General features: G+C 39.2%; 1 protein-coding gene across 21 annotated transcripts in view; it reads right to left on the bottom strand.

The window, feature by feature from the left end:
* CADPS (calcium dependent secretion activator) overlaps nt 1–14302 on the bottom strand; it is a 453285-nt gene that overhangs the window by 342342 nt on the left and 96641 nt on the right. For all 21 annotated transcript variants that reach the window (XM_087883748.1, XM_060684201.2, XM_060684202.2 and 18 more), the window contains exon 2: nt 5161–5274. In XM_087883748.1, the coding sequence (XP_087739874.1) occupies nt 5161–5274 (114 nt within the window). The remainder of the gene's footprint in view (nt 1–5160; nt 5275–14302) is intronic.

Here is a 14302-nt window from a genome sequence, read left to right as displayed (position 1 = left end):
TAGTGTTCTATATATATTTGCAAATTGCCTTTGTTTCTTTTGCTAATGTGGATTTCTGTTTTCTTCTTCCTTTGTGAATGTTATTCCTTTGAGTTGGTAATTGTTTTGTATGTCTTTCTCTAGTTATTCCTTTTTTATCATCACATAGTTATTTTATAGTTGAAGTAAGTTTCTATCCTGGCCTCCGTGTTTTATTTACTCCAGTACTTGATGACAATCAGGGTTTAGGGAGAGCAATATATCAAAGATCCCACCCATCAACTGCATTTACCATAGGGGAAAAATAGATTATGAAGCTATTAAAATTCAGCTGTGGGCTGTTAGGCCACCAAATCTAAATAATAGCTTGAGGTCCATGATAAAGCATTGTGGACAATAATGGAGTTCAGAGGTGGGTTTCAGCAGGTTCTGACCAGTTCTGGAGAACTGGTAGCGGAAATTTTGAGTAGTTTGGAGAACCGGTAAATACCACCTCTGATTGGCCCCGCCACCATCTATTCTCTGCCTCCTGAGTCCCAGCTGATTGGGAGGAAGGAGGGATTTTGCAGTAACCTTTCCCTGGAGTGGGGTGGGAATGGAGATTTTACAGTATCCTTTCCATGCCACGCCCACCAAGCCACGCCCACAGATAGTAAAAATTTTTGAATCCCACAACTGATGGAATTGATCCAGAATTCACAACCTGTGGCCCTAAAGTCATATATGGCATCTGCATTTTGCCTTTGTGCTCAGAATATCTGAAAACCAACAATGTTTCCTGCCTTTTTGAGGCAGGAAGCAGAATGAATGTGTTTTTAGCACATCACAGCTAATGTAACAGCCCTCCAAACAGATCTATGATACAGTTCCATCCATTTTGCAACTGTTCAAATATGCAGAGGGCAGTCCTTGGTTACTAAAGGATTGATTAGTGCTAGATTATATAGATTAACTTCTAACTCTGTATGACTTCCTATGTCAATAAAAGGCATAGCTATCACTTCTGTAAACTTGGGTTTGACATCTACAAAGAAATTCAACTTCCTGAACATCACTGACACATATACATAGGACAGGGGTCATTTCACACTGAAGGTGTAAACCTTATTGCATTTGTGTGTTGAAAACTTCGAAGTGATATGAACCCACCCAATATAAAATGAGCCATTTGACAACTTGTAAACAGTGTGGGATGCTATGATGATCAGTGGCACAAATTAATTAGCATGCAGAAGATGTCTTTACAGTCTAATTAAATGCCAAAATATTTATTCTTTTAACTAAGATATATAATTGGAAAATATCATCTCCTAATTGAAATATCTGACCTCTGAAATGAGAAAATGGCACAAAATAATTTAATGACTAAGTAATGGAGGATACATACTTCCCCAGTTCCGCATTAGTCTTTTTATTGCCTTCCAATAGTTGGCTGGTTGGTAAAACAAGCTTCTGAGCCAATATAAACTGGCTGAGAGGCATCTTTAGATACTGTTTCTCCGTATCTTCAAATTCCTTCTCTGGAGTTGTTCCAATGAAAGTATTCCAGAATAAGTGGCATACGAACATGTTCCTTTTATCAGGAGGGAAGATAAGTTGGCTACCTGGGAGCTCTAACCTGATGAAGATTAAGATGAATAAACAGAGCTAAAGCCCAGGAGTCAAATAAAGAGGCAAACTGGAAGATAGACAGTCTTGATGAAAAATGAAAAATGCTAAAAGAGCAACAACTGAGAATACTGGGGAAAGACAGGCATTTATTAATTTCCCTCAAACCTGTTATCGGGAAAGCTGTTTCCTTCAGATCAGAGGTGGGTTGCCCCCGGTTCGCACCGCTTCTATAGAACTGGTATTAAAACCGGCGGGAGGCTCACTGTCATCAGAACGCTTCTGCGCATGCGCAGAAGAGCGCGTGTGCGCGTGAGCGAAGCAAGCAAGCACACCCAGCCCCATTGCGAACCAGTAGTAAATGTAAGTAGAACCCACCCCTGCTTCAGATGATGCTAAGATTTGAAAGAAGAGAAGAATCAAGAAGTGAAAAAAAAGTAAAAACTTTGGCAGAGGAGAAATAGAAAACAGAACCTTAAAAAACATTAGGAGAGAGTGAAGTAGGAAAAACAGCATAATACGATGAAATACAGGGATTAAGTTAACTAAAATATAGAAGTTAGCTATAAACAACTACATTAGAGATGTAGGAGGGTAAGATATAAGACTATAATGAAGTTGGGCTTTGAAGAATATAGTGTAGATAAAAATCTTAGATAAATTAGAAAACTTCTTTTATTTATTATTTGTTTGTATAGTTTGCCCATCTCAACAAGTGACTCTTGGTAAAATCTTTGTATTAAGATTAATTTCTAAACTAGCTGAAGGCGTTTATAATTTTCAATTCCTTTGGCTTTTCTTTAATTTGTAAACTTTCTTTTTGTAAAATAAAATGCACCAAGACAAATTCCTTGTGTGTCCAATCACACTTGGCCAATAAAAAATTCTATTCTATTCTATTCTATTCTATTCTATTCTATTCTATTCTATTCTATTCTATTCTATTCTATTCTATTCTATTCTATTCAAAGTCTCCCACCAGCTACTGAAGGGATGTATAAAAAAACTAACTGTCCACGTTTCCAGTGTTTTATGTATATTGAATCTGGGTCAATCTGGTTATTAATGGGAAAGAAGTAAAGTATCAGATCATATTACTTCATCAGCTGCAGAAAATGCTTTTTATGGCACTTGCATCTTGATCTTTTTACTTGAGATCATTGATATGCAAAGCAGGAGTTCTACTAAGGTTTGGATGGTCTATCCAGTTATTGATCAAGAGGTTACCCGCTTCATAATATGGTGTGACAATATTGATCATAATCCCTTCCAGCTTTGAGGGTCTATTGAACTCATTATATGCATTTATTTTAAAAGTCAATAAAATTTCCCCATCACCTGATACATTTCTAGGAGAACCAACATCATGAAACTCTGATGCCAGATTTTTCTCATTCAGAGGAGACAAGGAGAGAGGAGAGGAAAGAGTGGAGAGGGAGAAGATGGGAGAGGGGGAGGGAAAGAGAGAGAAGGAGAGGGAGAGGAACTTAATTCTCAAAATTGTGCTCCATTGCATTATGTATTTAGCAGATTTTTGCTCTGGCATTTTTTTGTAAGGCTCAAAGGAGGAGGCAGCAGCAGCAACAAACAAAATATCTGAAAATCAGATGAAATGGACAGGAACTGTACTTACTCTTAAAAATAAATAAGGTGTCCAAGGGATACATTCCCATTAAAAAAACACTTTTAAAAGTTCAAGAGAAGGGAAATAATCTTTAAAAAAACAACAACTTGGCACTCTTATAAAAATGTCAGCCTTTTAAAATGCCAACGAAAAAATTGGAAGAGATCCCTTGGCCATCAAATGCAATTCTCAAACCACCCCATGATTATTTTGAGAGAGAAGTATGAACGGTAGCCAGATTTAATTTGCAACTAGCATTTAGCCCACCATGAATTTCTCAAAAGGAAAATCTCCAAAGCCACCCATAGAGGCATTCACAGTAATATTATTTTCTTTTCCCCCCCACATTCTGAAGGAACAATCCTATTCCTTAAAAGGCTGAATTTCAGCCCTTATCAAACACTGGGCTCAATCTATTTTCAATTAACTGTGCTTGTAGTAAAACGAATACAATAAAATGTGGATGCAGACTTTCTTATAAATAGTTACCTTAATGAAACCTTTTATAAGACTTAGAAGAACTGGTGCCTCTTTTACTGACACAGTAAGATTCTATTGAGAGGAGAAATTCCATGAATCCAGCAACATAAGTGAAAATTCTTTTTTGGTCTGGCTACCACTCTTTTCCTTTAGGAAACCTAGTTCCCATTCATGAGAATGACTATGCTAATCTGCTTAAAGATGTGAGGAGCGGGAAGAGGTGTTGTGACTTCTAGACCCATACCTGGTCCTGTAGTAACATAGAAAAAATCTCATAGCACAAGCTGCCTGGACTATTGTAATGCTCTCTACATGGGAATCCCCTTGAGGAGCACCCGGAGGCTCCAACTGGTCCAGAATGCGGCCGCACAGGTGGTTATTTATTTATTTATTTAATTTGTATACCGCCCTACTCCCGAAGGACTCAGGGCGGTGAACAGCCAAAAGATAAAATACATACAATACAAATGTTAAAAAACCATTAAAATACAATTAAATAATTTGGCCCAGAAAACAAAATTTAAAACACCCCAAATTTATAAGACAAATTTAAAATTTAATTAAAAAAAAAAAAAACAGTTTAAAAAAGAGGTTAGGCCAGGCCAGCCTGCTGAAATAGGAATGTTTTGAGGGCACGGCGGAAAGCGTGCAGGTCTGTAATCCTCCGTATCTCCGGGGGGAGCTCGTTCCAGATGGTAGGTGCTCCCACAGAGAAGGCTCTTCCCCTGGGGGCCGCCAGTCGACACTGTTTGACTGACGGCATCCTAAGAAGCCCCTCTCTATGGGAGCGTACTGGTCGGTGAGAGGCTACTGGTGGCAGAAGGCGGTCTCGTAGTTACCCCGGTCCTAGGCCATGGAGCGCTCTAAAGGTGGTAACCAAAACCTTGAAGCACACCCAGAAGACCAGCGGGAGCCAGTGCAGCTCGCGCAGGAGGGGGGTCACAGCTACAGCAAAGAGGACGACTCAGGAGTAGGGCCAAGAGTAGGGCCAAGAGATGATTGGCCCCTCCCATAAGGCTTAAAAGACCAGCAACGGCTCTTGGGTTTGTCAGAAAACAAGGTTGATAGACTTGTTCTTGTCTTGCTGCACTTATCTCTTGTTGGCGTCTTCTGCTTCTGAACTTTTGCCAAGAGAAGCCTTTGGCAGTTTGCCTAATTATACCAAGGTTGGTGATTAGATTGAAGAATTTGTGTTATGAAGAATTTGTTTTGATTTAGTTTGGACTACGCTGAGAATGAGTTAATTCTCAGCTGTTCTAATAAAATCTGTTTGTTTTGAAACTGTTTGCGTCTAATACTACTTACTTGGGCCTGGGTCACAACACTTAGCCACTGAGCTACCGCGTCCCTTGTGCCTAAATTAAGTTGCACTAAAAGTACTGAAGGATGCATTCTTTACCTACAAGCTAATTCAGTGCTAAGAAATGCTAATGGGCTACTCGGCAAATATCTAAGGCTCATTTTCTTACCTCATAATAACTCTGGACAGCATTCATAAAGGCTTCATCAGCAACAATCTGAGTTTCTCCATTGAGAAAGGCTTGAAAGCGATCCTTAACAGTCTGCAATTGCTGTTTACTTATCTGTGGGGGAATAATAAAGAGAAACAAATATTTAGAATAACATAAATGAAATATTAATATTAATATTGACTATAGACTAAGTTATTTATTTATTCAATTTCTATAGCCACCCATCTCAGTCCTTGATTTTGGGTGGCGGTGAACAATACCAAAACAATTAAAACCATTGAAATTGATGGTTGTTGTCAAAGTAATTTTAACCAAGCAATAAAGGTGGAGTCAGTTTTTATGCACAACTTTTTATAAATTAATCATATTGGACACATTTACATCCCATCGAGGGTACATTTGATCTGATTTCATTTGATCTCCCCTCTCCAGCAACTCTGTGTGGGAGCTTTGGGCTGAAAGAGAGAGTGACTGGCTAAAATCAATCAGTGGTTGAGTGGGGACTTGGCCTGTGCTCTCCCGAGTTCAAATCCAATACATTAGTCACTATAATATACAGCTTTTCAATTCCCATATTTCAAGTTGATTTTCATTACTCAGAACCTTTTAAAGTAATAACATTTAAGATTGTGCTGAATGCTGAAATGTTAATCCAGGGACATTTGACTATGCACATTTCCACCTAGCATTCATTGCCTAAGAATATTTTGGTATAAAAGTCATATTACTAGATACATTGGTATTCATTGAAATCTTTTATGCAAACAGGAATTCTGCCTATTGAAATTACTTAATCATGTGCATAAAAACCTTCAGTTTGAACAAGAACGCAAATGTGTCTAGCGGGCTTTGGGGAAGTTTTGTGGGTGCACTAATGCATCCCAAACTATCTGAATTCAGAGTAAACATCTAAGTATCCCCATTGGTTTTGTTCCATAGGAGATTGAAAACATACTCACTATATTCATCTTTCTCTTTACGGTGAATTATGGCGATTGACAATATTTTATGCGGAAATGGGAGTGTGATATTTAATTGCCTTCCAGACCTGTAGATCTTTCTATTTTCTACTGATCCCACTCATAAATCTGTGAAATGGTTACAGGCTATGCAACTGGAGACACAGCACCTCCAGCCAGGCTTCCTGATCTGGTTTCCAAAGATTTCATTTATTTTTGTCACTTGAAGGCAAGATTTATTATTTGGTTTTATGTTCCCAGGCCACAGACTGATATTTTCATTCCCCTGTTCTTTATTCCATCTATATCAGTTCCAATGCTGCTCTTTTATCATAAATGCACATTTTCGACTCATATTTTAGAAGCTTTCACTGGTTTTTTTTTAAATTTCCTTTTGTTGCATTTAACCTGTGACTTATCCCAACTGACATACTCTATTTTAAGATGTCCCCGCTCTGAATATTTTGAAGATGGTTTCTTTGTAATTGTGAAAATATTTCTGTTATCTCCGCAAAATATTTTTAGATGTTACAGTGTTCAGGGTTTATATTGTCCTAAAAATTACAAAACATATAAAATTCAGGTTCAAATCTTTTGAGGAGTTTCTTTGACAAAGGACTTATCCTGACACGGATTGCATGTATGTTTAACTATTAGTAACAAGAAACAAATATTATCGTCATCAAATACAAATCCTTAACATTTGATATATTGTTATTCAATATAGCTAAATGTCTATGGAGATTTTCAGTCATCCAGGTCATGGTTGCCTCAAAGATGCTTTTTCAAGAGGCAATTGGACTTTCTGGTTTTTCTTTGAAGATGTTTCGCTTCTCATCCAAAAAGCTTCTTCAGCTCTAAAGAAGAAGAGCTGAAGAAGCTTCTTGGATGAGAAGGGAAACGTCGTCAAAGAAAAACCAGAAAGTCCAGTTGCCTCTTGAAAAAGCACCTTTGGGTTACTCAATAAAGTCTTAATGAAGATGATTTGCATGAAGATGATTTTCTAGTCTATTATTCATACAAAGAGCCAGCAAACATATATATTACTCACTACTACATCTTTGAGACCATTTAGTAAAAAAAAAACATTTTAAATTAATTTCCTAAAGTGTCCTTTAAATACATGACTCCAATTAAAACCATTAGCCTCTAGGTACACATACTTTCCAAGAAAGTGAAACCATATTTTCAAGAGATAGTCACTTGATCAAGTATTTTTGTAGTAATGTGTTTTTTTATTGATTTGATGATGATTTCAAATAACCCTTGAGTGGCACACAATACACCAGATAATACAAAAGCAGTATAATGAGACTAGCCACAAACCCAAACTAGAACAGAAGGCAAAGAAAAAGGAAGAAGATGGTGAGCTCAGCAACCATTCCCAACCATCCTATCATCTCACATCCAGTGAAGAAGGCTGAAGCTGCCCTACCACAAGGCTTAGGAGAACAATCAGGTGTTTATGTCCTCTGGAACAGGGGTTACCAACCTTTCGGATCTCAGGGACCACTAAATTCATAATTTTAAATCCTGCGGACCACTATTATGATCTGCCTAATGACCGGCTGGGTGGGTGTGGCTAGATGGTCATGTGACTGGGTGGGCATGGCCAACTCGATGTCACTCACACTGAGGGGTGCCTTGCTGGCCTCTACTCGCCCCTCCCTTCCCCACCCAGACACCCAAGGGCACCAACAGGAAGCAGTTGTTGGAGCTAAGCAGCCACCATGAGGAAGAGTTGGCAAAACATTTCAGTTCAAATTGGATCTGACCGAGAAGGAGACTCAGCAGAAGCACCTCACTGAGAACTAGGAGCATAGGCTTTCTAAGCAGAGGGAAGACCTGCGGGAGTGCAAGGCCAGGTACTGGTGCCTGGAGACTCAGCGGGCTGAGATGGTCAGCCAGATCCAGGCCATGATACAGTCCCACTGGAACAAGGCCCTCTTTGCCACCAGCTGCTCTTCCCTCCAGCCTTCACCCAAAGCCCCACACCAGGAAGCTGAAGCAGACCCCAAGTTGGAATTTCTGCCCCCCTCCGACCCACACAAAAGGACCCCAAAGGGGGAGACTTTCTGCAGCAACACAAACATTCATTGCACATATCTGGCCCAGGGGGCGTAGTTTGAAGACCCCTGATTTAGTGCAATATAAAAAATGCAAATAATTTCTCTGTGGACCACCAAAATTTTCTCATGGACCACCAGTGGTCCATGGACCACCAGTTGGTGACCACTGCTCTGGAACACCAACAGGGTATAATGATGTCCTTTGGTAGCTACTCCATGAAACGAGTTATATAAATTAGATTGGAAGGCATCCTCAATTGTTTGCTCAAGTTATCTCTTTTTGTAATAATAATAAAAAATGACTTGATGGGGCAAAATGCGGATCTCAGAGCACAGTACAAGTAGTTCTTGACTTACAACAATTCATTTAGTGACCGTTCAAAATTATGGCAATGAAAAAAGGGACTTATGACCATTTTTCACACTTATGGCCATTGCAGCATCCCCATGGTCATGTGATCAATATTGTGTCGGCATGTCGGTATGTGACTCATATTTATGACGGTTGCAGTGTCCCAAGGTCACAAGATCACCTTTTGCGACCGTTTGACAAGCAAAATCAATGGGGAAGCCAGATTCATTTAACAATCCTGTTACTAACTCAACAACTGCAGTGAATCACTTAACTGTGGCAAGAAAGGTTGTAAAATGGGGCAAAACTCACTTAACAAATATCTCACTTAACAACAGAAATGTTGGGCTCAATTGTGGTCATAAGTCGAGGACTACCTGTACTGGGCTTCTTTATGCTTTGATTAAAGAAAAAAAGTGCAGGTACTTTTGTGTCTACTTGGAAACCGCTTCTGGACTTTGTGCTTGAGGTGGAAAAAAAATGAAAATTTGATTTTGGGTTTTACTGATTAGATAGATCTGCTATTATAAAAATGGCTAGTTTATACTATTATGTAAAGGTAAAAAGTTGAGTTTCGATGTTACTTCTTATTCTACTGCACCAAAGGGAGTCAGAAGTCACTGCCTTGTTTATCTTTTCCTCCTTCTTTTCTTCCCTTCTCCCTTCCCCTTCCCCTTTCCTATTTTGCATTTTTGTATTTCATATTATAAACTAATAAAAAAGGATTGATTAAAAAAAAGAGAACTGGCCTTCTTTATACTAGATTACAAACCAAGAATATTTAGGCCTTCAGAAATAAAACCTGGCAGCTTGGGAAACACCAGGTAATTAAATCAGTATTTCTCGGTCACTACAAGATAAACACTGATAATTTGAATGCTCTTTCCATAGATCAAAGTCCACTTTCATCAATTGGCACCCACCTTTGTAACAAGAACAAATAACACAATGCAGCTTTTCTTTGTCACGGAGGGAATGCATTGGGTCACAACTCAGCAAGGCCTTGTTTTCTTCTCACAAAGGTTTCAGCAACTGGAACCCACACATTAAATTAAGCCCACCATATTTAAGAGCCGTGGTGGCGCAGAGGTTAGAATGAAGCATTGCAGGCTGATTTTGCTCACACTGCCAGTAGTTCAATTCCTTCTATCCTGACCTGTTTAAGGTTGACTCAGCCTTCCATCCTTCTGAGGTGGGTAAAATCAGGACCCAGATTGCTGGGGGAAATAGGCTGACTCTGTAAACTGCTTAGAGAAGGCTGTAAAGCACTGTGAAGCAGCATATAAGTCTAAGTGCTATTGCTATTGCTATACTTAAGAAGTGGCCTGTGTCAAGGTCTGTTTAAGAGCCTGTAAGAGACAGAATGTTTTACTTGCGTCTTCATGCACACACACACACACAATTTCTCTCTATCTTTTATACTGGCATAATTCATTTTTTCCCACCAAAATCAATGGAACATTAAACAGAAGGATGAATGTTTCGGCTTTAAGTCAAAGAAATACGGCATTCAGCAACCTGAGAGAGAGGAGAATAGCCAGCTTCACCTTTGTTCTTCCCTTCCTACTCATCTGAGTGAGTAGTTCTCTTAACCTCTCAACCTAAGAGCCACAGTGGCACAGTGGTTAGAGTGCAGTACTGCAGCTACTTCTGCTGACTGCCGGCTGCCTGCAATTTGACAGTTCGAATCTCACCAGGCTCAAGGTTGACTCAGCCTTCCATCCTTCCGAGGTGGGTAAAATGAGGACTCAGATTGTTGGGGGCAATAGGCTGACTCTGTAAACTGCTTAGAGAGGGCTGTAAAGCACTGTAAAGTGGTATATAAGTCTAAGTGCTATTGCTATTGCTATCATTGACCAGAGTTTGTTCTTTACTTTGTCTCCACTGTCTGCAGAGTTTTTTCTTCTGGATTCTATACAAGAAGAACAGTTTCACCCCATATGTTTTTTTTAGCTGTTCTGAAATATATAACCACATCTTTTGATAAATTGTAGCATACTGAAAACCATCATGTGTTGAATAAACCAAATTGGTTGAGTTCACAAATAATCCTAAACCATTAATCATGTTTGAGAAACCCTACTAAGTCAAAAGGAAGCACATAACATTGAATCCTGGCCTGATGTGGAAAGCCATCCAACCAGGGGTGAAGTCCAGCAGGTTCTGACAGGTTCTGGAGAACCGGTAGCAGAAATTTTGAGTAGTTTGGAGAACTGGCAAATACCACCTCTGGCTGGCCCCAGGGTGGGGTGGGAATGAAGATTTTGCAATATCCTTCCCCCTGTAGTGGGGTGGGAATGGAAATTTTGCAGTAATCTTCCCCTGCCACGCCTACCAAGCCACACCACACCCACCAAGCCACGCCCACAGAACTGGTAGTAAAAAAAATTGAATTTCACCACTGCATCCAACAGTAGCAAATACTCTGAGCTGTTTAGGGGTGTCCACAAGAAGGTCAAAAAAATTAAGATGGTGACACAACTATGCAACCAAAGCCTTTTTTTTAAAAAAAAAAATGGACATCCGAACATATGTCGAAAAAGTGGGTCTTTGATCACATATTTGTGGCCTCCATTATGAATTTTTTGGAACTCCTTCATGGGGGTATCCCAAGTACTCTGGGATGAGCTAGCTTTGCAAGTTGGTTAATGTTCTAATTTTTATTATTCTATTTAAAACATCACTGTGTGGTTTATATCGCAGAGTGGTGATTTCAAAATAATGACCACCAATTCAGTTCTTAGAAGCCAATTTTATAGCAGGCTGCTTTCAAAATGAGTGATGTCGGATGACATTTCTGGTGACTTTCACTCATGAATTTACTGTTTCTGGATGCAGTCAAGTAAAGTAAGACCCGGATTTTTTCCGTTGGCATTTTCATTCCTATAAAGATATACTGTATACCATTTTAGCAATTTGAGGGTTAAACCATAGTTTCAAATGAAAAATTCCTCTTCCAGCCTTTAATGTAATTATTTTCCAGACTGCAAAATAGCAGTAGTTTACTGATCTTCTGCATTTCCATGCTTCAACAGCTACCAATGTTGTAAAGAAAGAAAGTCAATTCCCAAGAGGAAATTAAATTGCTTTTATATTCCATTTAGCTTTCACGGTGCCCCCGTAACAGCTGATTGGCAACAGCATCCTATGTGCCATAAGCCTACATAAACAAGAGTGTATCTTTGCATTCAGTCATACGGATAAAGAAGCAAAGCAAATGCATTATTTGTTACTGAAACCACATATTTATCTGGGGGAGGGTGGTGGTGGATGTTGCAATTGCATAAAACTCATTTGTTGTAATACTCAACTACAGTACTACCGTATTTTTCGGAGTATAAGACGCACCTTTCCCCCCAAAAAAAAGAGGGTGAAAATCTGGGTGCGTCTTATACTTTGAATGTAGCCCCGCCCAGCTTCTCAAACAGAGGTTTCAGAGGCTGAAAAAAGCATCAGAAATGAAGCTTCAGAAAAGAAGCCCCCAAATAAAGCTTCAGAGGCTTTTTTTCTGAAGCTGTTTCAGAGGCTTTCAGAGGCAGGAAAAAACGTTTTTTTCTGAAACAGAGTTTCAGAAGTTTCAGAGGCAGAAAAAAAAGCAAAAAAAAAAGCAAGGCACAGAGCTCACAACCAAGGAATCTGTTGCTAAAATTCACCTCTGGGAACAGCTGATTGGGGGTATTCCGGGAGGCCGATCCACCTGCCAATCAGCTTTTTTCTTATTTTCCTCCCCAAAAACTAAGGTGCGTTTTATACTCCAAAAAATATAGTAGTTCTTCTGAATAAGTGCAAATGACCTGGCTGTTTCCTGAAAAACCTCAAGATTTACACCCCTGTGAAAGTACATTCAATATTGCCGAAATCGGATGATCCATTTCTATGGGCAATGCCACTGAAATGGAGCATGCAGAATCCTACCTTTTTGCCTAATTTGGAAGCACTTATTGAATCTAAATCTAATCAGCAAGATGGGAGCCCTTTCTTCTCTATGCCACTGTTGACGACTAAACAGATCAGATGATAAAAGAAGTCATGTGGAATGGATCAATGGCCACATGTTGATCGGGGCAAGGTTGAAATCGGATGCAAACAGTCTTTTCCACTTAAGGTTAATTTCAATATTAACTTGCAAAAATTCAGGCAATGTTTGAGGAAGGCTTAGGGCTACAGAAGTATCTCGAGGGACTCTTATTGCCTATCCACAATGTAATAGCTAGGATGTTTATAGCCCATAATCTAAATTCAAGGATTTATTTTTCTAACATTACTTATAGAATTAGGAGTTGCGCTACATGTCAACTTATAAAGGAACACTAACATTCCTGCCATGTGCATCCCATTAAGAGTTTGAAGGAACTATAATAGCACATTTCACAAGTTGTTGCGTTCCAGAAGTTCCTTAAAAAGTGCATCAGTGCAAGTTAATGGAAAGCCAGCTTCAACAATTTGCATGAAATCAGTGTAATAGCTCAATGTCCTCTCCATTTCTTATTGACAGAAGGGAGAATCAAAGGCAAGATACTTGTCTAATAAAATAGCAATAGCAATAACAATTGTACTTAGATTTATACAGTATATCACTCCATAGTGCTTTACATCACTATCTGGGTGGTTTACAATGTCAGCATTTCCTCCCCAACAATCTGGTCCTCATTTTACTGTCCTAGGAAGGATTTAAAGCTGAGTCAATCCAAATCCCATCAGGATCAAACTCCTGGCTGTGGGCAGAGTTTATCTGCTGTATTGCATTCTAACCACTGCACCACCAATTGAAAAGATTCCCTAAAGTAAAAGGATAATTAAAAGACAGCATTTGGGCATTGCCGATTTTGTATGTCACTCATTACCACCATCAGATTAAATGACTGCATAATGTTCATTTTGGAACTATAAATTTGGTTGCATGTGGAAAGCCAGTGTGTAAAATGCAGAAATCAAGATATGGAGGGCCAGGGGCAAGAGCTGTGAACTCCTTTTGAACTTGGTTCTTTCTCATTTTTAAATGATTGATGCCTTCTTCAGTAACTTTATAACATCCTTTAATAGATGGAGGCTTGGGAACCAACAGAATGTAAAATCAACCTGAGATAACTTTATAAGAGTAGATGAAAGTCTGATAGTTACGGTATATTATCCCCACTACGTATGTGGTCTGTTCACTGATTTTAAAGCATGGCAATACGAAGCTATAACTGTGATGGTTTCATTTAAAAAATGGGAGATAGATGTGTGTGTGAGAAAGAGAGTGGGGGGGAATAGATAGATGATAGGTGATAGACAAGACACAGACAGATTCTCTCTGTGTTAAGACAACATTTGGTTGTGGTTGTTTTTTCAGCGGGCATGTTCATAGAGAGCTTTAAGAGGATTTTTGGCAGTAAAAAATAAAAGAACTGGTGGTTGGTTTTTTGTATGCAGAGTGTTCTCGGATTTCATTGTATGGAGAGGAGGCTAGGTTCTCTTGGCTTGGTTGAAACCATATTAGGAACTCCTGGGCTTGCACTGACATAGATGGTGATCATAGAGGAAGGAGAGAAAAAAAAGTAATGATAGTTCAGTGGGAGCGAAGTCTGGATTGTCCTGCTTCTGTTTTGGTGCTGAAATTTGATCTGTTTGGAGTGACAGCACTAGCATCAGTTTTAAAATAGGCTTAATAAGTTCTTTGGGACTTATCATCTTTGACAATTATTGTCTGTTTTTAATCTTCTCTTTTTAGGGAGGTTTATGAAGGCAGCAGTCATGAGGCAGAGCATCCTAAAAGA

Source organism: Pantherophis guttatus, chromosome 2, assembly GCF_059756535.1.
Source record: "Pantherophis guttatus breed Tessera chromosome 2, ASM5975653v1, whole genome shotgun sequence".
Taxonomy (NCBI): Eukaryota; Metazoa; Chordata; class Lepidosauria; order Squamata; family Colubridae; genus Pantherophis; species Pantherophis guttatus.
Note: the sequence above shows the minus strand (reverse complement) of the source record. Positions and strands in the feature narration are given on the sequence as shown.